Source organism: Chlamydotis macqueenii, chromosome 12 (assembly GCF_036417535.1).
Source record: "Chlamydotis macqueenii isolate bChlMac1 chromosome 12, bChlMac1.mat, whole genome shotgun sequence".
NCBI lineage: Eukaryota > Metazoa > Chordata > Aves > Otidiformes > Otididae > Chlamydotis > Chlamydotis macqueenii.
Genome location: NC_141567.1, coordinates 15,434,803 through 15,460,067, shown reverse-complemented (window position 1 = coordinate 15,460,067; position 25,265 = coordinate 15,434,803). Strand labels below are relative to the sequence as shown.

The 25,265-nt window shown below is 37.9% G+C and overlaps 1 protein-coding gene across 3 annotated transcripts in view; it reads left to right on the top strand.

The window, feature by feature from the left end:
* The window catches only part of MYO9A (myosin IXA), a 183,755-nt gene that overhangs the window by 55,324 nt on the left and 103,166 nt on the right, over positions 1 to 25,265 (top strand). For all 3 annotated transcript variants that reach the window (XM_086757146.1, XM_086757145.1, XM_086757144.1), the window contains exons 3-8: positions 7,251 to 7,345; positions 11,395 to 11,457; positions 12,766 to 12,865; positions 15,607 to 15,663; positions 19,992 to 20,089; positions 22,730 to 22,856. In XM_086757146.1, the coding sequence (XP_086613272.1) occupies positions 7,251 to 7,345; positions 11,395 to 11,457; positions 12,766 to 12,865; positions 15,607 to 15,663; positions 19,992 to 20,089; positions 22,730 to 22,856 (540 nt within the window). The remainder of the gene's footprint in view (positions 1 to 7,250; positions 7,346 to 11,394; positions 11,458 to 12,765; positions 12,866 to 15,606; positions 15,664 to 19,991; positions 20,090 to 22,729; positions 22,857 to 25,265) is intronic.

Sequence of the window (25,265 nt, the reverse complement as noted above, 5' to 3'; positions counted from 1 at the left end):
GGACTTAAGTAGGAGGGTTTGGTTTGGTTTTGGGGTTTTATTTTTTTACATTGTGGTTACATGGTAATTCCTTTTTTTCCCAGAGCATTGCTTCAAAGGAAGAAGCTGAAATGGGCTGATCCTGTGCCTAAGTATGGGAAAAGTACGAATATTCTGCCAACTTTGGAGCACTTGCCAGGAATGCAGATGCTAAATCCTATTTCTTACATATCTATTAGAGCACCTGCATCAGCAGAGCTTTCGATCTCCTGAACAAGTGCCTGCTGTAATGACTTTTATAGTACTTTATCTAGGGTATCTTACTCTCTTAAGTGTATTTAATGGTGCTCTTGATATTTCCATTACATACAATGACACTTCTTTTATTCAATTAAATTGTCCCCAAAACCTTTTCCAAATAAGTGCTCTCCTGTTAAAAATCACTTTCTCCCATATTTGAATTAGGCAATATGAACTCTAAGCGCACAAAGACAAATGATCTTAACTGACCCTGTATTTTAAGCCTAATTGCTGCAAATGATTTGTTAGTTAATTGCTATGTCCCAGGATGGAGACTTGATCCATCCTGGAGGGATGGAGGGGTTGCTGTCCTTAAATAGTCTGTTTTGCTGTGGTCAGGTAGGTTCAGTGCAAATATTTTACAATGATAAGGCATTTTTAGTTGGCAGAAACTCTAGCAGAAAAAAAAATAAAAAGATGTTTCATAGTGTGTATTATGAGTAGTATTTTATAAATAAGTTAAATAACAAGAAGGTATGTCTGTTAATATGGTAGAACTCACTTGGCTGCCATTCAATAATTATTATGAAATCAAGTATTTGATGTACTTTATTTTGAAAAAATACTACTGATTTTAATTTTCTATAGCGAAGGGTGCATCATCATTGACAGTGGGATGAAGAGAGAGTGTTTTAGACTTCATAAATGCAGCAAATACGATTTTGGAACTTCTGACAGTCTTTGTAAGCCTGTCCCTATGGACCTGTTCGCCATAAGGTCCATACGGGCAGGAGAGAGAGGAGGGGTCTCATCAGCACTTCCTAAGTCTCTTTATCGTTTGGACTTTTCCCATCTGAAGTATTTTCAGGTCACAGATTTGAAAGGTTCTCTAATGTGGAATGAAGAGCAAGGAGAGGACAGTGTTGCATCTTCTGGTTGCTGTGCCAGCTTAAAAATTTGCATTACTATTTTTATGGGATGCAATAGAAAATGACATGGTTTTGAGAAGATTGTAAGCAAAAAATCGCACTAATAGGAGACCCTGTAGAAAGCAAACACCACCGAAGAGATGCTCTGCTGTGCTTTGCTGTCAAAGACTGGGATAGGATTGGATTTTGTTGTAGGCAGTGTGTTGAAACATGACTGTCATGTCCCTGCTCGCGCTGCACCAAGGTAGTGAGGAAGATGACTGGATACTTGGAACAAGACGGTAAGTGAGGTTGGCAAGGACTTCCAGAGGACATCTGGTCCATCCGTGCTCGAAGCAGGTCAGGTGGGCTCAGGGCTTTGTCCTTGGGCAGTTGTTGTTTGTTGGCTTGACAGGAAGCTGGAATCCCACCATGGATCAAATCGCCAGCACCACTGAACGGATGACTGCTGCTGGACTTGCAGAGGATTGAGTGATTTTCATTTCTTCTTGTACCTGCAACAGGCTTGGATTGCAAGGAAGGAAAATATAGTTTTAGTATTATTTTATTATTATTATTGTTATTTCCTGTGGTACAGCAGCAACTGGAGCTTTGCAAAAAATACTGAGTTGTTTTATTTCACACAACCTCCTGTATGCCAAGGTATTGCCAACCAGAAGATGGGGTTGTCAACTAAATAGGGGGATTCATTGAGAGGCAATACCTTAAAATGTGCTGTAATCGGTTGAGGTTGTATATAAATCCTGATATGTGTGAGAGACTTGGAGATTTTATATATATGTATGTGCATACATAGCCTTTTCAAACTCCTGTTTACCATTCAAAATCTTCTGATCATGTCAACAGCCAGGAGAATTTTTTTCTAAAATGTTGGAGAAAAAAACCTGTCAGTTTGTAATAGAGAAATATGGATGTACTTTGTCATTATAGACCTTATGTTTAAACTGCTTTATTTCCTTTGTGGTTTGAAATAGAAAATTGGGTTTTGGCTCTGCAATGTGCTTCACTGGCCCGTTGAATAAAAAAAAAATAATGAAAAATAAGTCTTTTAAAGACTTTTGAGGGTCAGTGTTCTGTAGTTCAGGGTTGCAGGTCATTCTCTGTGAGAACTTTGCTGAAGTGTTGCAGCACGAAGGCTATAAATACTTAGTGGTTTGTGCTTTGTGCTTTTTACCGTAAAAACATCGATGGTTTCATTAGGCAGTGTGGAACATCTAGCCACAACAGAAAGAATTAAAGAACGAAGTGTTGTCACACAAACTTGTATTTAATTGCTATAAACTAGATATTCAGTGTTATTGCTTGGGAAGCAGAACAACGCTTTGGAGAATTCATATGAAAGCTATTTTACTTTGCAAGAATACAAGTTGTAGCTCATGCTTTTTGGCTTTGGTGCTTATTTAGGTGTCGTGACCTCTGCTGCATAGAGGTGGCTTGTAGGGCTCCTTAATGGAAACCAAAAACTGGGTGAGATATCTCAAAGCGATGTAGTTCTAGCAGTGTGATTCAGGTTGATGGGTTTTATCAGGTGGTGAGCTGCAGATTTGTAAGAAATATTTCCCAAGGCAGAAACAATAATGAGAAGGGATTTAGCAAGGCTCTCGTTTAAGTAGACTAGATGCATTTTATATTCTGGCCATAATTCAATATATTTCTGTTAAAAAGCAGTATAACAGGACAAAGAAGAGTGCTGGGAGCTTGGTTGCAGGTTGAATGAAAACATACATAAATTATCATCCAGCTGTGTATGTTTCAAGATGTGGAAAGGAATTCGTAGCTACAGAGAATCACTTTAAAAGCCGGTGAATGCCATGGTTACATAAAAAACATTAAAATTGCAAAATTTCAAGATGCTCTTTTTTCCCTGTGCCTTTTTTTCTTTTGGAACAAAGATATTTGTGACTTATTATTATTTTTAAGCATAATGTGTAGAATATTGGGAAAAATAGCCTTCAGATATGGAAGTAAATTACAGATGTGTTTAAAACAACCACGCTTTGTGGAAGCGCACACTGGGCTTCTCTAACAGAAGCTGTACATAAAGCAGACGGACGCGCATGTGGCGCGTGCATTGAGTCTTCACTGTTACATCGTTTGTGTCGCATCCATCTGACTCTGCCCTGACAGAGTGTTGGTGTTATTTGATGGTAAATAGACTTCTCCTATCCCATCTGCTTTTCAGCAGTTCCCGTGCATTAGGGCTTGGGCTCTGTGAGCATCGTATGGACTCTGCACCCCTCTTGTCCTGTACCAGCACTTATATATGCAAAGATTTAAATTCACAACTATTCTCTTTAGTTGCATAAGTTTAGACGAGTGTTTTATTTCCCTGGCTGCTATGTTGCTGGCTGATGCCTCAAGTTTCCGCCTTGCTTATACTGTTACAAGTCATTCGTGCTTTATGAATACATTTGATTCATGAATTCCCAAATTCACAGTAAACCAAGGAGTATGAGTCTTCCAGCAGTCTCGTCTGATATTAACCTAATTCTTGTCCCTAGCGTAAATGAGTATGACTGAATCCTGCTCCCAGTCCCCTCAGTGCCCCATGATGGAATATAACAATTAATGGAACTATTCCGTGATGGCATAGCCCATATTGAGATTTAGACAGTTGGCTTGCTTTTCACTGATATATTCATGGTGCAGCTTTCTAAAAAATTGTATTTACATTCAGAGTAGATAGGAAACCATTTAAAAGCTCTTGTCTATTAGTATATTTCTCATTCTATATAGCAAGATAAAATAATGTGCTTATTTTTCCCTCTGAGTACTAAAGGCTCATTTGAGAAGGGCAGGGCTAAGGAGCTTAAATACACCAGCAAAGGCACCTATTTCCACTAGTGCTTTCACTGCAGAAACTGTTATTCTGTAGGGGAATGCAGCTGTTATTCTATATGGGAGTGACATTCACTTAGGATTATCTGTATGACAGCATCTTATTGCCATTGCCATATGAGAACAATTCTCTGTGGTGTTTTTTTTAGATGCAGGGCTTTGGAAAATAACCTTATTTCAGGAAAGACATCAAAATAATCCTTATTCTGGCTGTATTCTGTAATTAATCCAGATTGTATTACCATTCAGTACAAGAAAAAAAAAAAAGACCATGAGTCTTCGGGGTCAGGTGAGGAGGAACATGAAGTATTTAGCCACGAAACTGTTAAGTATTTTTTGTCCCTGCCATCCACGATAAGCATCTCTTTGTGCAGGAGGGTTGTAGGAGGCAGGAGGAATGGAGCTGCTCGCTTCTCTGTTGAATCACCAGCGTCGGGTCCAGAGGGATGCTTGGCTGCTACAGAGGAGCGTATTGAATTTTGTTTCCTTCGAAATGTTGAGCCCCAGCCAGTAAAAGCTTTGGTCTCCCCAAGAATTTGAGGAATGCCGTTACAGAGTTTTGTCCGTTGAGCTGCTCAGCAGCTTCAAATCAATGAGTCAGTAAAGGGAAATAATACAAACAGATGATAGTTTGTTTTAGGGAAGTAGTTAAAACTCATTTTGTGTTTTCTGAGGCTGAACTATTATATTATGCCCTGCTTGCAGAAGGACAGGGTGTTCTGTTCAAGTATATATAGATTAGGCATGCATAAATTGAATTAGTAGCACTTTTTTGTAGCTCAACAGTTCTGCTAAAGAAACATAGTGAGTAAACCAAACAAAAATGCATTAAGTCGTCTCAAGTTAAACATCAGGCATTTCTTCAGCTACTTGTTGGCCATTCACCAGTGTGCCTTTGCCATAGAATCAGCCTCGAGTTTTACCGAGACGTGATCCAAAGAGCTTCCTCATTTACATCAGCAATAAAGAAAAATGCATGAAAAAGGGTAATAGGGTAATAACCTATGATTTCTGTAGGTGTTTGGGTTATAAAATATAATGTGGTCTGGCGTATAAATCCAGGAAAAGGCTCATAAAAAAAGATGATTCTCACAGTTCCCCACTCCCTATGTTTGAAACACTTTCTCCTGGCTCTGAATGTTCCTTGTTACAGAAGATTTATTCCCGACTAAGGTTCTTCCCAAAGAAATCCTAATAAATAGATTTTTATTTCTCTCCATGAGCTATTACTTAAGGTACAAGCACAGGGAACCGAACGAGAAAATCCTTTTAATATTGTTTTTTGCTTAAATTCGTTATGAAATTATATGAAAAGGACTGCCCTATATTAAAATAGGGCTGTCTTCTATTTGATCTGTTCAAGTTTGTATTGCTGCTGGCTTGTTTGTTCTCAAGTGAGCAATGTTAATTAGGTATATAGAAAACTTATTTTATTAAATAATTAAATATTAACATGATGTCTTAGATTATGGTAGATCCTATTGCAGAGAAATGTTCGTAATGTAATCAATAGAATTTCAAATTAATATCTACATGTATGACGATGTTCTAGCTTGTGTTGAATGTCAGTGTCTTCTGCTTATAAGCTTCTTGCTGAAATACCTGGAGGAGGTCAGGTAAATCCTTTGGCAAAGTTAAATAGCATCCTGTCTTTCAGTGTCAAAATGCCTGTTTTGGGGGAGGGGATGCCTGGATCTTCATTACCAGGAGAGTTTGGGGGGCTGCAGTGGTCACCTGGAGGTGGGGGCACCTTCAATGCCCTCCAGAGTGTGAGGTAGAAGAGGGGTGCTGGGTGAGGGGAGGATTTTTGGTGGGAATAAGTAGGAAAAAAATGTGAGCAGCCTGAAAAGATGTGAAACCTCTGTAGGGGAGCATTCCTTGGTTGTGTGTCTGAAATCATCTCTCAAGTAAAATCGGCTTGCTTGACAGGTTTCGGCTATCGCACAACTTGTTTTACTCAACTAAAGCAAATTCATATGCAGCAGCTTGTGTTTAAACAAATCCTTGTATTCAAATAGGGTGGGGGGGGGGGAAAATCACGTCGCTATTGTGTTAGCAAACCTCCTTTGGTTCTTAAATCATTAAATCGAACCAGATTGCTAAATGAATCTGCCTGGGAAGATAAAAGTTGACATGAAAGCGTGCATCGTGCAGGTACTGAGAGTGTCCAATGCATTTTCACCAAGGTTTAATTCAATTTGGCCTTTATTTTTTGCTTTTAGTCGCAAAGTTAAATCTGAAAAGGTCATTTGAAAAGCTTCAGATTATAAATGTAAAGCTCTTTTAATCTTTTCTAATAAATAGCTGAGTAGGGAATAAATCTGTTGGGAGCTCGGGGCTGAGCTCTGATACTAAGCCTCAGCACAAAACACACTTGTGATTGCAATTCAATGTCCATACACAAACAACGTGTAGAAATTATCTTGTGTATAATTGCCTTAAATAAGTTTGGCTTAGAAGAAAAGGTGAATGATTATCAAAACCGGTTTAATAAATGAAATATTAATTGGACCTGTCAGCTTGACAGATCCTGTCACTGTGGGCTGGATTTTTATTAAAGTGATTTAGGCACAATTGAAAATACCTGTTTTCAATGAAACTGAGCTGCAGTTCTAACAGGTTTTCAATAGCTCTTCTGTTCAGAAATTTCTTCTAAATGGCGATAAATGACACTCTGTATTAGATGACTTGGTAAGGCAGGGTTTTAATAAAAGCTTTGCATAATAAAGACTTAAAAGCATTTTGATTTTGGAAAAACAGCAGCAGCAAATTGAAATGACAGTTCTGAAAATACTCTGGGTTATGCTGGTGCTATATATGACATTGTCTAACATCTGAACAGCCTTCAAAGCGTTTTTCCCCTTAATTCCACATTTAATTAAAAAAAAAGCAGCTTCCTCTAGCTCATTTAAAATTTAGAGTCTTGTTGGAGCAGTGTACTTTTATATTTATTTAAATGAATAAAGCACAGCCTTAATATAGACTATAAAACTTCAAATATTAAGTCTCTGTTGTACAGCTAACACTTTATTTTTAAACAGTGTTTCTCTGCCCTTCATGAATACCAAATTGAAAATGAGTATGGTCCCCAGAAGCTCGTCATATTATTTTGTAGACCATTCAACTAACTTTCACCATATGCTTTTTATTAATTGTACAATGATAGCAAAATCCCCAAAGTTAAGTTGTTAGTGATGTGCATATACATAAGGTAAGGCGATGGCTTTTCGAGGGCAGTGATGGCGTCTCTCTCTCTTTTCACAGGCTTTTGGAAATGCAAAAACGGCGCATAACAACAACTCAAGTCGCTTTGGCAAATTTATTCAAGTGAATTATCAGGAGACGGGAACTGTGCGAGGGTAAGTGGAAACGAGTGGTTCACAGGTTGAAGATGGTGTGCGTACTCTTACCTGCATGAGGAACCTAAATAAGGAACCTAAATAGGCTGTTGTAGTAGAAAAACAAAACAGAAGCTTGATTTTTTTTTTTTTGTCCAGTATGTTTCACAAAATGGAGGGGGGGGATATCAGTATACTTAAATCCATTGATATGAAGATGTTGGCATGTCTGATCTGGACGTTGAAGTATGAATACAGCTGAGCTGGCTTCAAGCCTGTTAAGCTCTCCTTAATCGCAGTGTCAACTTTATAATTAAGCTGAAATGGAAACTTTTCCTCTTAAGATACCAGTTAAGGCAGGAATGGGGAACATTTTAGCTGGGATGGATCAGGGAGCTGGAGAATATGATAGGAAGTAGAGGCTGAGGGAGCTGGAGAATATGATAGGAAGTAGAGGCTGAGCCGAGCTGGCTTTGCTCGGTCTCAGGAAGAGAAAGCCAAGGGGGAATTTAATCTCTAGCCACCTGATGGATGTTACAGAGGTGATGGAGCCAGACTCTTCTTGATCGCTGTCTAGTTCCCCATATGCTTCTATCTCTACCCGGAGGTATCTCTTTATCTCTACCCAGAACTCTCACTTTAACCCAACCTTTGACCAGTTAGGGCCTCTTTTTTTCCCTCCTGGGCCATTGCAATGAGATGCTTGTCTCCATCGTGGTTCTCGACAGTTTATTTCAGCATCCTTTCTGCTACCCAAAGCTCATGGGATGTGCAGCTGTCACTCAAACCTTCCTTCTCCTGGGGAGGGCTGCAGCAGAAATGCTGCATGGTTGGAAGCCTATGGATGAAACCTGGGTGGGCTTACCTGAGCCTGGCTTTCTCATCAACTTTGGACAATTTACATGGCATCACATCAGCACAAAGTGGCTCAAGCTAGCTCTAAATGAGCAGGGTTTTGTTAATTCTGCTTTTTGTCTGGTTTGATTAACTCAGTTGGAAAAAAGAAGAGTAGAAGTGGTGTTCCAGGGGTTGTATGATTTCTGCAGCTAGCTAAGAAATCTCATGCTGGGACTTTGTTGTTATTGTAGAGAATTGCTTTTTAATCTCCCCCCCCCAGCAGAACAGTATCACACAAACAGCTTCCATTAATTTTTCAAATGACCTTGGGTACTCTGTGTACCTTCCTGCTGTTTTTCCATCCTACATCAAATTTGATGTTCTTTTTCTTTTTTTTTTCTTCTTTATTTCTGGTGAATAGTTTTTTTAAAAGGATAAGCCTCAATTTTTTTTTTTTGTAATACCTACTGAAATACAGGGTAACGAGAATCCAACAAATGCCTTAGCATGCCAAGGTAATACATTGTTGTGTCAGCTCTATGGAAGTGACCTCTATTTGTATTTGGCAGATACGTGCAACTAACATTGTATTCGTATACTCTAGTTCGTAAAATAAGAGGAATTTTTTCTATTCTTTAAAAAAATGCACTTTCTTTATCACCGATTGTACAGTGTGATGTGATTGTGCTTTGTCATAAGCTTGCAGCGCTGCCCCAATGAAAATAAATAGACATTTAAAAAAAAAAAACCATGAGCTGTTCCTGGCATATGAGACTACAAATTTTTTTTCCATAGCCTTACAAAGAAGATCACAAGCTTTTTTTTTTTTTTTTTTTCCAAACTGTAGATTTTAAGCACAACCCAAGTCAACTATTGCCCTGTGTTCTACATGTTATTTGCTTTGTTAATGTAATTTGCAGTCCTGAATCAGAATTTTGCTCTGTGAGGCTGAAAATAGCAGTTGGGTATTTGCTTACAAACCCCATGAATGTAATGACCCAAAACTTGAAGCGAATTTAAATTTAAGAGATGCAACGGTAGAGAGATTTAGTAGCAGCCAGCCCCGCCCCATGAAATGAAGTCTTTGAAGATGTCTTTAAAATGGGTGGAGCATGAGCCATGGCTACAGTAAAGTGCGTTCCCATAGGACTTCATGAATTTATTATGTCCTGTTCGGTGATAAGCGAGTTCTGAAGGAAGGGCTTTGCAACCTGTTCAGTCCTCATAAGATGATCAAAAGCCTCAACATCTGACATGCTCCATAGAATTGCAGAAGAGCCAGATAGGAGACAGTTTAATTAAAAGCAACAGTGCACTGGTAGAATGTTAAATCTGTGCAATTCACGGGGCTGTATCTCAAATACCAGGAGCTGGCACTTTCAAACGTGCTGTGCTGGGGTGTTTTGCATGTTGGTGTTTGTATATGAAATTCAGTCTCAGATTTCCGATGATGTTACCTGGTACACCAAGTACAGGCTCTGCAGTATGCTTAAATGAGTATTTTGCATGAAATTGCACTCTTAGAACTCCTTTTCTGTACTATTAAAGGTAGATTTGACATGTTTGACAACAGGAAATAAAAAGAAAACATTCAGAGATATATACTTTTTTAATATGTAAATAGACTTTCTTTTTGACTGTCCTATTAGAAGAGGGGACATATGTTCTTCTTGGGACATGCATTTGCTATGGCCTTTGCACTTAGCAAGGAGTAGTTTACCAAAACAGTGTTTTAGTTGCATCTACAAAAAAAAAAAAAAAGAAAAAAAAAAAAAAGTGCAATTATTTAAATAGTGGTTTGGATCAAACGCCCTCCAGAAGACTTTTTTTCCAACCTAAATTATTATGAGAGTGATTTTTTTGGGAGTCTGTAATAAGAGCAGAAATCACAGGGGAAGGGATGAAGTGTCAAGGGCGGTGGATGTGATCCAGGTTGGCGTACAGCAGTGTGCTGAGCTGCTACCCAGGGTGGGAGTGGGATCTGGGACACTCCGATACCTTTTTCACTGTCTCATCTGTTCACCGAGCCTGCAGTGAATTTCATGACAAGGCTTGGAATGGAAAAATTGGATTCAGATTAGAAAAGACATGCCAAAAAACCTGTCAATAAGCAGTATCCATAGACTATTCTTAGTTTCTTTGCAAGGAATAAACAAGAATAAACCCTTTTGGTGAACATCATACCAAGGAATAATGCTGCTTTGCTGCCTGTCTGTCTTTACTCCTCCTATCCAGCAAGATCATCCCCTTGAGGGTTGGATATGCCATTGCCGGTAGCCTCTCCTTAGAGCTGCTGTAGAAGTTGTTACAAACCTTCTGCAGCACGTCCAAATTATTTATTTTATTTTTTAGTGAAAGGAGGAGAGAATTACAGAGATGCAGGTAGTAAATGTGGTGGAGATGCCAGCGTAGAGGCATGTCCATGTCCTGTCATGCCCAAGGTTCATTGGATTTCCCGGTTCATATGTGCCTGCTATTGTCAGTGCCACGTCACTGGGCATCTGTAGCTGGAAAAGCAGAGCTACATCATCAAAATTGCCAATTATAACTCCAGTTCCTAAATCCCTATCATTACTGGTTAGTATTGTTTGGAAGAAAAAAACCTGTTGAAGCTTGTTTTAGCTCTACAAGCTTGAAAAAAAAAAAAAAAAGAATTTAATATGTAAATTAAACATGTTTATTATGGAGACTCTTAGGATGAAATGTAAACTCCAATAAGGAGCTTTTGCAATTGTTTATTTTTTTTACCATAGCCACAAGTTAATAACCCGAGTTTTTGTTGAGAAATGTCTCTTCTGGAAGAGGGAATGGTGATTGGGGGAGTGATTCTGCAGCTAAATCTGATCTTGCAAACTTTTGCACCCCGTTATGTTTCTTGTGTGCACAAATCTTGGTCTGCAAGCAATTTTATTTTGCTGGCTTTGGATTAAATAAGTATCTGAGATTCTTCATTGCTGTCAAAATTTCCCCCTGTGCTCCCTGCCCATAGGCTAACGCATCTGAGATCGTGTTTTTCATATTTGAGTTAGTGTTGGCTTCGTATCAAACCAAAAAACCTCAAAAGCCAAACATAATATTGGGCTTGTTCTGCCTAGGAAGAAATTTATATAACTAAGTGAAACAAGACTGAAACTTTTTTTTGTGCATACTAAGACTGAAAAGTCCTGGTAAAGCTGTGTTCATTTTAGTTGACTACTGGGTCAATGAATAACGCTTTTATTTTTTCCTTCCAGAGCTTATGTTGAAAAGTACCTCCTGGAGAAATCCAGACTAGTCTATCAGGAGCACAATGAACGGTAGGTGCCTGTGTTTTTGCTTAGAGTTGGTTTTGACTTTCATACATGCTGATAGTGTGGCACATACAGCTTAAAACTGTGTTAGAGTTGGCATGGGGGGATCAGGATTTTCGCACCCCTAACCCTGTGCTTCAGAGATAGATGATGCATTTTATGTTTTGCTCTTTAGGGGACAATATACTACCCAGGGAAAATAAACTCCATTATTTTATTGACAGTCTTTGGCTTACATTTTCTGTTGTCTTTATGATTCATGTCATATGGATTATTACATACAATTAATTTTCTTGTGCAACTTGTAAGCTATTTAATATCTAATTTGGAGGGAGGAAAATGGTATTTTAGTTCTGTTTTACAATTGAAGCCATCAGAAGGGCCTCTAGAAAAAGCTAAAATTACATAGACAGCAAATTTAAGCAATTTGTTCTTTCCTAATTGCAACATATTATTTGTTATGTACTCCTCTCTCAGTAATTATTACTCTCATTTTAAATAAATTTGGTGCTTCTAGTTGTCTTTCAACTCTTGACACTTCTGTCTGTGTTTCCCTGTTGAGACAGATGTTGTACAAGAAGTTTTCTCAAATGCTCATGGGCTGATCCCGAGGTTGACTAGCATTTACAGCCTTGACAAATGTGCTCTTGGGTGTTGCAGGATGATTAAACTTGGTTCTTCTTGGAAAACATCCAACATAAAAGCAAAGTTTTAATTTTAGAAATACTGCTCCCCTCTTAGTGTTAATCCGTGTTAGAGTTGTCTTGAAGCAAAACAGATGAGTGTCACTTAGGGTGGTTTTAATATTAGTGATATTCAGGCATTTTGAATGTTTAAGTGGCTGTAAAAATTGAAGATGTTTCTGTTCTGTCTCACAGAACCGCAACTGCAAAATCATTACCTTTTTAGTGGTGATAAGGTATTAAAAATAATAATATTAATTTCTGCATTGCAAGGAGGAAATAAGTTGTTTTGATTCTAATAAATATGTAGACATTGCAAATGTTTCTGGAGGAAAAAGTGACAATGTCGGCTAGGAATTCTTTAAGTGTATTCTAGGGCAGTGGGTGTCCTTGGATGGAAAAGAGCGATCTCATTCTCCATTACTTAACTTAATCTTTTGCACCGCTGCAAAGTGGGTACAGGCCATTTCTAAACAGCATTCAGGTCTGGCTTTGGAAGCTGGAAAATCAGGTTATGAGCCTTACCTCTGCTTCTCTGCTTAGTGCTGCTGTTTATTTTGAAGTCTAACATGTTGATTTGTTTTTTTGGTTGTTTTTTTTTTTGTTTGTTTGTTTTTTTATTTGTCACCAGGAACTACCACGTATTTTATTACCTTCTGGCAGGAGCGAGCGAGGAAGAGAGATCAGCGTTTCATCTGAAGCAGCCTGAGGAATATCATTACCTCAACCAGGTGGGAATACTGTACAGGAATAAACACATGATCTTCACTTTTCTACTGCTGATATTTAATGTTAATAAAGAAAATGTGTGGAGCAGTGAAAATGAGTTGTCTTAATGCTTTATAGGCAGCCTTCCATCATTGGGAATAATACTGCATTGGCAATTGGAACACCTGATAGTATGGAAAAAAAAAATAATAAATAAAAAAAAAAAATCAGTGTTTTCCATTTTTTGTCCCCTATCTGGGATATGTTAAATATATTGTGTTTTTAATTGTCAACGGGAGAAACAGTAATAATTGACCTGTTATCTGTGTGGGCAGGAGAAAAGAGGAAAATGTGTGCTACTGCTAGCTCTTCAGGATATAATGTCTTGCATGAGGTAGTCCTAATTCTGTAGCTTCGTGGCTGGCTATTAGCATGATCCTTTGAACTTAATGTAATAAATTTTAATATAAATGAGAACACGGCAACTGTTGAAAACGTGTGAATTAAAAATGAGTGAGATGCTACCAATGGCCAAATAAACTCATACTTTAGAAAATTTGATTTACTTCAGGTATTTAAGATGTGTTTGTCCGCTGATGCTTGTGAATAGGGACTTTACTGCTTTTTGCTCAAAAAAAGGAAAAAAAAAAAAAGGAGTAGGGATATGTGGAGGAGTAGTTAGGTGATATGTTGGTTTTGACTAATTACCATTTTCTTGGAGCTGAAACATGATTAGCAATACAGAGTGATTTTAACCCATAAACTGGAGAGAAACTTGTATGCGCAGTGCAACTCAAATGGCCTTTAGTCATTATAGAAGTAGAATTTAACTCCATAATATGTCTCAATTACCTGGGGCTTTTTAAAGGTCTGTTTAAAGCAGACTATCAAAGACAAAATCTATTGTAATATTAACGACTCCCACGTACTCCTAGCAGGATCAGGAAATTTGCACAGATGAGTAGCATGGTAAGAGCTGAAGGGTTTTTGCTTGCTGTCTGTGCGCCTCAGGCGTTAGCTGGAGAACATGGTGTGATCCTCATGACCATCTGCACCGCTGTTTTGCAGCGGGAAAGTGCCAAGATTGTTTGGATCAAATGTTTTGTCAGATTCACAGGTTTTGTTGGGCAATCTGGTTGTTCTATGTTCGTTAAAAACATTGCTTTTAATTACATCCTTCTTTTTTTTTAATAGCAGTTTAAGGATGTTAATATTTAAAGTGAAATTATATATCCAACGGCATGTAATGTGTAGAGCTAGTAGGAATATGATAATTTAGGTTGAAACATTTGTTTTAGTCTAAATTGAAATGCTCTGGGCAAGTAGGCTGGAGAAGGATGCTGAGGTACGTCCAGTGGATCAGGGAAGCAGAGTCTGGACTTCCCTAAACACAGTGCATGGATGATAGTGACAGAATTTTTAGGGTTTTGTTCTAATAATTTTTCAATTTTTAATAATTAGAGTTAGAGAGACTATTTAACACTGATTACTATGGGAAAACTATTCCTTTAGATGTGTTCAAGCCATTGTTTCATATTAAGGATTTCTGACACTGCAGTAACAGCTTTCTTGTGCCCTATAGGCAAAGGAGGAGAAGGAAAATAAGGAGAAAAAAGGAAAAAGAGGAAGTGGAGGAATAGGGGAAGGAAACTTTGGAAATATAAAAAGGGAAAGTAATAAAATGACCCCCGAGCATTTACAGTAGCTTCTTAAACATGTCCTAGAGAAATACCTGCCTTTTTAAAAGGAAAAAAAAATGAGCTCAGAAATGAATGTAAGTGTTTGACTAAAAATTAAATATTAAAATTCAAAAGCTATAAAATATTGAACCAGGCCCCTTAAGTCAAGGACTGAGTCAGTCCTTGAGTCAACCGTTATTTCATTTTTCCCTGGTTCCTCAGCTCATGTTGTGTTATGCAAAACCAACATGCATTTTGTATTGCAGATGAGCAATAATATATTCAGATATTTCACCAAAATGTGCTTTTATTTTGTTGATCTGTAGATGCAGAGGAGTAAGTTGGGGGGAAAAAAACTTAATATTTTTAAAAAGCAAATTTACTTAAACTGTGCTCTGAGTTTGAATCACTTATCCATATCTCATACCAGCAGCAGGAGTCCTACCTTGCAACTTGCTGAGTATTTTCTGTGCTGGTTACTCATATTTATCCGTTATGAAGTTAGTCATTTGCACAACTAGGTCCTTGTTTTAAGTTCACAAGGAGCTCTGATGCCATGTGTCTCTCTCTCTTGGGACTGGTCACTAACATCTCCTTTAACTTCTCTCAACTCCATCTCTGTCTGATTGGAAAAAGATACAAATTCCCAAAAAGCTTTTGAGTGTTGCTTTCTAATCAATTGGAGAAATGCACTTTTGCAGCACTTATTTGTGTCTAGAGCAGAGATTGAGATTAGAAATTAAAAAATCTGCTTTTCAGTGTGATTTGTCCATCAATAGCTTTTCAGCTCTAGGTAAACCAAAGGTTTCTCCAACCGTGGAGAAAAATAAAAGATGTAAAATCCATTAAGCTTATTGCATGGGATATCCTCACTGTCTTGAAAGCATTGTAAGCAGGAATCAGTGCACCATGAATGCAAAAGTATTATAAGTCTTACCTTTTAAAAAAAAAAAAAGTAAGGAGTGACTATGCAGAATAGCAATTATTTTACTTGGAAAGTCGATGCTGCTGCCCTGGTTAAAGAACAGGTAGTGGGAGTTACTTTTGGTCTGAACAGTACTTAACCCGGTCTGCCTTGCTTTCAGATGACAAAGAAACCCCTCAGACAGAGCTGGGATGATTATTGCTATGACTCTGAGCCGGTCAGTACAAGTACCTGCGTCTTCTGTGTTGTTGGTGCAGGGCTGCTGCTCACTCGAATTTGTTAGGTGCACCAAGACCTGAGCAGAAAATGAAGCCAATCTAAGTTTAACCTGTTAATTACTCTCTTCCTTTCTCTGCCTTGCAGTGGTGTCACTTGTATATTAGCTTGTGACGACACAGATATTTTTTTCCCCTTTCTCTTTTTGGGTTCCTTCCATCTGGAAAGCTTCTTCAACAGTTGGATTTGGTCAACTAGTTTTAGCAAACTTAAGTTTTTTTTTTTTTTTTGTTCATTCTTGATATAATATATGATGATCAATAGAAATTGTGATATGGCAGCAATGTGAAAATTGAAATTCCTTTCCAATAAAACAGCAAATTAGTCTCTTGAAGCCCTGAGAGATGCATCAGTTTGTGATGGTTGTAGCTGTGTGTCTGCTTCTAGCTTCCAGGGTGTAAAAAAAAAAAAACCAAAACCATTTCCCCAAAACATCTGCGAGAAAATAAAATCCTGATATTATTCAGAATGCAAAAAAATTCCTTCTCTTAAAATAGTTCTACTGATGTGATCTTCCTTTCCAAGTGGATCAACCCAAAAAAGGGAATGGTGAAGTTTCTTCCTCTTACCCAGCTCCTCCAGCGCAACTGAGTTGGAGGCGGTGGCTTCACTTGAAGACGTGCTTTGGGTGCCTGTGTGTCCCTTGGTGGTTTCTGTTGGTTTTGTCTTGCATGAGGAAGCATGTTTCAGATAGGCTGCATGTTGTTCCTGCTAATTTTGCCATGTGCTCAATGGTTGCTGAACTCTGACTGATAAATATGGAGGAGTAAGAGGTAATCTGCGAAGAAGCTGGGTTTCACTCTGGCTGAATAAGCATCCTAACAGCAAGATTTCAGTTGCAAAATCCTTAGGAGGTAAAAAGGGAAAGGGGGATCTAACCCCTCAAAAGTGTTGAATATTGTATTAGTATCCTTAATACATTGGTGTCCTTAATCCATCAGCATCTGTAGAGGTCCTACGAGAGCAGGGAGTGCATTTGCATCCTTACTACGTCAGCATTCCTAATACATCAGCATCCACAGAGGTCCTACAAGAGCAAGAAGTGACGAGTGGATGCTTGTCTATATACTTTAATACACTGTACTAAGTTGCAAAGTCCTTAATTGCTTAAGGAATGACTTAGGAAAATTTACTGGAGGAATTAAAATTAAAACAAACCCCATATTTGCCACCTTCTCCTGCAGGGGCCAATAACGCCCTTCCAGCTCAGGAGCTTGGGACTTACCATGTATGTGTCCTTATTTTGTACAGCAGACCCATGTGCCATGACCATTTGGCTGTTTATCTGGTATTTCATTTTGCTCAGGACCGTTTTCTGTGACAGTGGTGGTAAATCACATCTTTGCTTCAGTTGATGATTCATTCTTAAGCATAGACTGGACTTCTCTCCATAACCACGGACTCAGCCTGCTGCAGATGTCCAGTTTATAAAGAAACCCTGTTTATTGTATAATCTTGAAACGTCCATGGAAATCCATGGATTGCTTCGATGTGACAACAGTAAGCAGGAGAGTCACTTTTGCTGGGAAACTAATTGCCCCGGCAGAATATTAGTGATGAGTTTGGTCTATGGGCATGGACTTCGTAATGCTTGTCTGCCCTAATATCAAGGAAACTCCTTTTTTTTTTTTTAATAATTATCATCCATTTACCATCCGTTAATAAACAGAACAGAATTGAAACACTACAGAGAGCATCTGCTTATAAGTAGTTAATTTGCAAAAGGCCTTTCCATGTGGATTAATGAGTTTGGCGATTGTTATGTAAATCATTAATTAAATTGCCTTTGGCGTAGATTGTGCCACTTCTGAGACAGCTATGGTATTTTGCTGTTGACTTGTGACTTAATTTTGCTTGAATGATGCCACAAAATGAAATTGTGTTCTGGAATGTGAAATGTCACTAAAAGTGACGCTTGGCATCTTTTAGAAAATTTTAAAAAAATACTTATTTGAAGAATTTATGGGTACATTTATGTCCTGCAGACTCCAGATCTCACCTTAGTGGGTGTGAAAACTTCTCCAAGTTCTCCTCAGCATATGGGTAGTGGCTAATGTCTGAGTTAGGAGGGACAATTTCTTATCCTGATATTTTATGATGTAAATAATTCCATTGCTGTTCCCTGATGTAGTTTTCTTTGTTGCATTCCTTTAGATAGAGAAGGTGTTCAGAGAGCTTATATGTCTGTTAAAATGGATAATTTTCAATAGTCTATTCAACATCTCTAAATTAATTTTGTCCGTGCAGTATTAAGTTGTTGTCCCTGAGGACCATTCATTAAAAAAAATTTAGATTTTCTTGTTCAATTGAAATTATCTGGCTTTTGGTCGAGGAGATAGGACAATTGTGTTTGAGTAGTCTCTTATGTTGAAATAAATAACAAATACAAATTTCTCCCCATAGTCAATAGCTGTCGCTGTAACGATGCGACAGAGTGGGATGAAGTACATCCCACTGGTGCTGTTGCAAGGCTTTAAATGTGGACAGGTGCTTTGAGACACCAAGCTGATAATATAAAATAACTTTGTTCTATGTATTCTGTGTTTATTCTATACTTACAATTTATTCTATGTGCTATAAATGAGCACAAGTGTCTCTTCAAGTAACAGTCGTCATCCTGTGACTACTTGGTTACCTGTTCAGTGACGTTCACTGTAGTATTCACATCACGCTGTTTAGTGCAGACTTCCAGAATTAATTTGTGCACACTTGCTTATGTGGTAAATATGATTTTTCAGACAGATGACCAAAAGAAACTATTTGGATACAACTGTTTAATTAGTTGTCACTGCAACTGCGGCTCTAATTTTTAATCAACATGCCTGAATTAACTTGTAGAAAGTCTCTAATTTAAGTGTCAGTAAAATTTTCTGAGGTTTAAGATAACATTATATTGTGTGATGCACAATAAGCTAATTTTTATTCAGAGATTGGGAATTTTTATAGGCAGCAATGGGGAAAAGTATTAAATATGGGCTATGAAGCAAGAGAGAATAGTCAAAAATCTGGCGTGGGCAAGGAGGGGCAAGGTGAGCCAAAGCGAAAGAAACTTGCCATTAACAGTTTATATACTCATTTAAGGAGCATTGCTTTAACTGTGTTCCCTAACTCCTGGTGCAGGACAATATTGATTGGGTCCAGAATGTCATTGGATTTCCCTGAATGTATTGATGACTGGCGTCAGGTTGGGGATTATCTCAAAAACTAAGCTGTTCAGACATGTTAGCCTCCAAAAGATAAAAAAAAATGTAGTGGATTTCAAATTCCATCAATGCTAGCATTTTTAGAAAACTTCTTGGTAGTTGGAATAAAATCAATGAAAAATATGTTTAAAGCTTTTTCTGTCCTATGCAGGATTTAGTTAACTCATATTTTACATGAAATTACTTTAATTCTATTTTAAAGTACAATTCTTCCTCTGTAGTTTTAGGAACTTCTAATGGATCAGGACTTAATGTGGAGTAAATTGCCTGTAAACGTGTAACTTACCTTCATATTGTTAATTCACATCCTTTTTGTACGCTGATTGTCCCACATGGAGGAACTCTTGCCATGCTGTTAGAATGGCACAACTCACCTCTTGCATTAGAGGTTAAGCCTAGGAAATAAGGATGTATCTCCAGGAAAAATTAGCCAAAAATGTTTTTAAAAAGGTCTACCAGTGTAGCTCCCTCTGAGGTCCAGGCTATCCAAACCAAGGCATTTGTGGTGGAGATGTAGTGTCCTTTGAAAGACCGTCTCACCGTCCTGGATAAAAATGCAGTACAGGGAAAAATGTTTGTGTGTACAGTAAATAATTATTGTATTGAAACTTGCATTCAAGTTAGCTTTTCCGTAAAGTCCTTGTAGAAGCAGAATCTCCTAAACAGCTTGATTTAAAAAAAAAAAAAAAAAAAAAAAAAAAGAGAAAAAACCAACTTTTAATTGTGCATACTCTTTCTAATATTTAAGAAAAAAAATTCTACCTTGCCACTGGAGCTAATCCTGTTCTTTTTTTGTATTGCGTATGTGTTTTTTGCTGTATCTGCTCTGGTGCTGTGAATCTTCTTGTCCCTGGACTAGATGTCGGGGGTAATTAGCCACAGTTATTCCTCATAATGTCAGTGGGGCCTCCTTGGATATCTCATTTCCCAGTGCCAGATTGGAAATGTTCTAGTTGCTGATAAAAGGCACGAAGATAACATATTTATGAAGTGTTGACTTGGCCATCTGGACTTGTTCTGATCTTAATTTCTTTCAATGCTAAATCTTTGTGTTTGAACCCAACAGGACTGCTTTTCTGTGGAAGGAGAGGACTTGAAGCATGATTTCGAGCGGTTACAGCTAGCAATGGAGATGGTGGGGTTTCTTCCCAAGACTCGCAGACAGTGAGTTTATTTTCCATATTAATAGTTTGAAGATTATATTAGTTAATATAACTCCATAATTAGTGAGATAATTCACCTGACTTGAGCTAACACAACTGTTGTGCTCTGCATAACGTATCAGGCTGCTGAGAAGGAATGATTGGTGAGACATTGGAAGAGGTTGCCTAGAGAAGTTGTGGATGCCCCCTCATTGGAAGTGTTCAAGGTCAGATTGGGTGAGGCTTTGAGCGACCTGGTCTAGCGAAAGATGTCTCTGCCGTTGGCAGGGGAGGATGGACTAGATGATCTTTAAGGTCCCTTCCAATCCAAACCTTTCTGTGATTGTATGAATAATGACACTTGACTTTTCATCCAATAAAAGAGTGAAGAAGACTTAAAGATATCAACAAAATATGCCCATCATTACTGTAGTTAACAATTCTCTTTATGTGAATGGAACATTGGCAGAAATTGGAACCTTGAAGTATTTTTCAGCCGTTCATGAACAGTCATACCTTACTCTGCATGTCAGATCCTGTTTTAATGAGAAATCCTGATTACTAGTCATCATACTTAATCCTTTGCATGCAATTGTTGGTTCTGTAGACTCATTTCCAGCTGTTCTCCTTTCACTAATTCACTGAAAGTGCTGTTTGAAAAACTAGACTACTTAGCTGGGTTGCAATCCTGCCTTCCATTGACTGTGAGAAATTACATGCTTCATGAGGGTCATCTTCAACCAAAACCACAAAATAATTGCTCTCATGTTCATCATTGGCTTGAAAGTCTTGAGTAGGTTTGAATGAATTTGACAAATAAAAAGGTATAGAAAAATGTATGTTAAAAAAATGAACTAAAAATTAGTATGATTTTGATGTCATAGATGTTGCTGACAAGCACATCAGTAGCTGGAGCACAGTGAGAAATCTTGTGCTTTTTTAAGCCAAGATATTAAAACAATAATTTAATGAACATGGTTCTTCCTGTCTGGAATTCTGGAGGTTTACGTAGGAACAGAGAATTACTGCTTTGTCCTAATGGCACTTGAAATCCTGTTCATCACCTTGGGTAAATGATGTTTCAGATACTAACATATAACTTTTTTTTTTCTTTGGACAACTGGGTGGATTGTGTCCTGTTGTATTAAGGATCATTTTCCTTGCTTTTTTAACATGTGTCAGAGTCAGTAGTTAGAAGCGCTTAACTGCGAGACATCCTGCCTTCTGCTCCAACAAGAAATTTTCACCCAACTGAGAATCTTTTTCTCAGTCTCATCCTTTATTCCCTACCTTCTAAGAAATTAATTATGAAATTAAGACCGCTTTTTCTCTATTCCACACAGATGAATAAACTGAGGTATACATACTTCTAATGCAAATATGTTATATGTCAGCATGGTTCCTTATCTTTCAAGAATCAAGTTTCAGCAACAGGGTTTTTCTAAAGCCTCTTTAGGGTGCAGGGTTGCTATAGAGTAAGGGAATTTAATTGATAGGATAAAGCAATCAGTCTGGACTGAGCGGAGTTGGATGTCACAGTATGTTCATGCTTTTGATTTACTGTGCAATAACTTGTCTTGGCGCACGAGTTCTTGTATTCCTCCTGGTGAGTTTTGCCTTTCAAAAAGTATAGCAGATTCTTGGCTATATGAGCAAATTTCTTCTCCTTGGTGTGGTACAGCTGTAACAGTTGGGTACCAAAAGGTAGGACATTTTAAGTATTACTATGTTTTTACAAATTATTGTTTATAGCAAAACATGGGGTTTCACCTTTGTGGAAATGGTTACAGAAGAGAGATTTATAATTGCATCCCTGTAATTTTACAGATAAGGAAGGACAGCTTTTGGAGATGAAGTTGTGCTATCCAGACAAGCTGATGGCATGGCTACGAATCAAATTTTATTTTATTCATTTTTAACTACTTGGAAAGTGTAGAAATAGGGACAACAGAGTTTATTGCTGAAGTCAGCCATGACTCAGTAGTCTCAGAGCTACTTTTTTAGTGGAGTTTTGTGTTTTGGTTGTGTGGTTGTTTTTGTTTTTAATTAGAGGAGTGGAGAGATCACTTTAAAATGATCAAATAAAAAAAAAATCACTGGATAAATTTCCTTGAAGTGTCACTTCTTTTCTCTGTCTCAACTTGCTTATGTATTATAAAAGCACTTATGTTTTTGGGTATAGGCTTTCTACCCGGGACTAGATCTGAGAAGGTGATAAGTACGTGTGATAGGGGACTGAGATAGGTCACCTGCATGGCTGAGTCCAGGCTCCCCTGTAATTTAGGCAATTGCAGGATATGTATTTAATCTGGATATCTAGATTACTTGAGGATTATTTTTTTTTTCCTTATGATATGGGGTGCTATTTTGTAACCAGGGATTTGATGTGTTAAATAATTTTCAAGAAAGCCATGACAATGCAAGTTTGGTACTTGACTAAGTGAAAATATGTTTTATGGGAGGTAAATTGGATGCTTCATTCAAGCCTGATTTTTGAGGAAACATTTGGAGATTTGGGACATAAACTGTTTTGGACTGAAGATTAGAGGAATGAGCCAAATACAAAGATGGCACTTGGATGTTTGGGGATATGGTTTGTTTTTCTGTTAGCTTTAAGAAAAAAAAAAACTGAGTGGAAATCAATTCTCTCTGTTCTCTTTAGAATTTTCTCTCTTTTGTCTGCAATACTACACCTGGGTAACATCCGATACAAAAAGAAGACTTACCGGGACGACTCCATCGATATTTGTAACCCTGAGATACTACCTATTGTGTCTGACCTGCTGGAGGTAAGCCTTCATTTCCCATCCTGTAACATTCACACCTAATGAGCCACCTCTGTTTTAGAATAGAATTTATTTCCAGTTTCACTGAAGAGTAAGTTGTCTTGTGTTACCATTTATATGGGCTGTTCATGTTTGCCAGTAAAAATTTATAAAGATTTTTTTTTTTTAATTATGTTTATAATGTAGGGGTTTTTTTTCCCTCCTCTTCAGCTTCAGGTTTAATTGACTGAAAATACTGTTTCTGTGATTAAAATCTGAAAGATTGCAAACCAGTTCTAGGTGGAAAGCAAACCTGCTATTCAACACAGGAGTTTCTTCAATTGCCAAACATCAACTCTCTCACCAAAATTCCCTGATGCCCCTGAAATATGTTCCAATATTTGTATAAGAAACCAGAGCAGTTGTAAGACCATCAGCCCACTCTTCTGGTTCTGGTGATGGCTGATGGTAGGAAACCCTGAGCTCAGCTGGCAGTGTTTTTGCTGTCCATTACCCTGCCAGCATCCACAAAGGTTGTGTTAGAGATGCTGGAGGGTGCATCTCATCCCTTTAGTACCTTATCTACTTATCTAGTACTTTTATGTAGTTCTTTTGTGAACCTGTTATCTGTTGTTTAAGACCCTTTGTGGAAAGCACTTTGTGAGTCACCACTGTGCCAGTATCATTTGGGAAGGGTTTGTAGGTCTCAACCTGGATGGCGCAGGGCTGTATCCGATTCTGTAGATCAGTACAAAAGCACTAAGTTAGCTCTTAGGACAGCTGCTCTGTTTGCCCAAGGAGGTTACGAAGCTGTAGCATTACTTGTTCCTGAGAAAACTCTTAAATTCAATGAGACAACTTGTCCTGCACTTGCTTTATGCATTCAAGACCTGAGCTCAGCACCTCTTGACGTGGATACAGGTGGTCAGAAGCTCTCCTTGCCATCTCACTGTTCTTGAAATGCTCTAAAGCACTTGTAACTCCAGAGGATACTGAAATGTTATACTTACTGGTTAAACCAACTATTATCTTTACCCCTTTGTACTCACTGGGCAGTCTGGAAGGTGAATTTTTGCTAATTTTATGATAACATCAGATGCTCTTCCCATTCCTTCCCTTAAATAGTGGTTGTGCTATCTCACTACCTAAAGAACTTGGAAACTGGCTCTCACAGATTTTCATAGCACTTCATTGATGCTTTGAATTTAGGGAGGGGAAAGCTGCTGTAAAATATGGGTATAAGCAGCTGGATGCTCTTCTCTTCTTGGCCGTGGAGACTGCAGAAATAAACAGAAGGAAAATACGAGTTTGGAGGAGAATGTTGTTGATTTTACCCTGTTAAAAACAGCCATAGAGAGTGCACCAAGTCATTTAAGGAGTAATTGTTTTTTAAAAAAGCTTTGAATAAGAGAGTGACTTAGAGATCTGAAAAAGTTCCAGGATTTGGGTCTCTGCCCTGGCTTTATTCTGCAGACAAACTCTTCTGCAACATCTGCATGCTGTAAGGTATCGGGTTGTTTTTTGCACTTGTACATGTGAAATGATGCATTGATCGAGCCCCGTAGATCCAATGGTGGCTTAGTGCCATGGTGTGGGACAACACAGAGCATGGATACCATGCTCACTTGTAGATAGTTTCAACAATATCTTAAAAAAATAAAAAAAAGAAATTAACTTCAGCATTTTGAAAAAGCACTAGAATCTGGTGTAGCTGAGCAAAGTGATAGATTTTTGTTCATCCTTGTAAATCTTTTGCAAGCTAAATGACCATATACAGCGTAAAATGCTTGTTAATTAGGTCAGGACAATGTAGATCTCGGGTATAATCTTGTGAAATACAGTGCTGGGTTTGGGTAAGTGCTGTTACTTGTACTTAAAGTTGCATTTCTATAGTAATTTATCCATGGAATTGGAGATGTTGGTTACCTCCAAGTGTAAAGTTTCCTTCCCTCTCCCCAGTCAGTTAAATGAAGCCCGCAATCTCGTTTTCAGAAGAAGCTTTGTTTCTCTTTCTGAAATGCTGAACCTTTGCAGACCTGAATAGATCTTTTGCCATTCTTATTCAGTTTTGACCAAAAGGAGGACTAAAGGGTTCCAACAGAAGAAACATCATCACAAAGGGCATCTGTTGCACTTCATTTGTTAGTTAGCTATTCTCCAAATTGAGTGTAGTGAATTCTTCTCAACCAGAGACCAAAAATATTGTTTGAAACATTTGACACTGTATTTTTTTTTCCTCATTTGGGTAATTATTAATTTTTTTTTGTGGTCACTGAATAGTATACAGTTTTGCTTTTCACACTGTTGTTGCTGGAAATATGAATTGGCTTGAAAAAGTTATTAATACTCTCTCTAGATATTCACATTACTCACTAAGACTGAAAAATTATCTTGGAATAAAAAAAAAATACTAGTTGACAAATAGTTTAACTT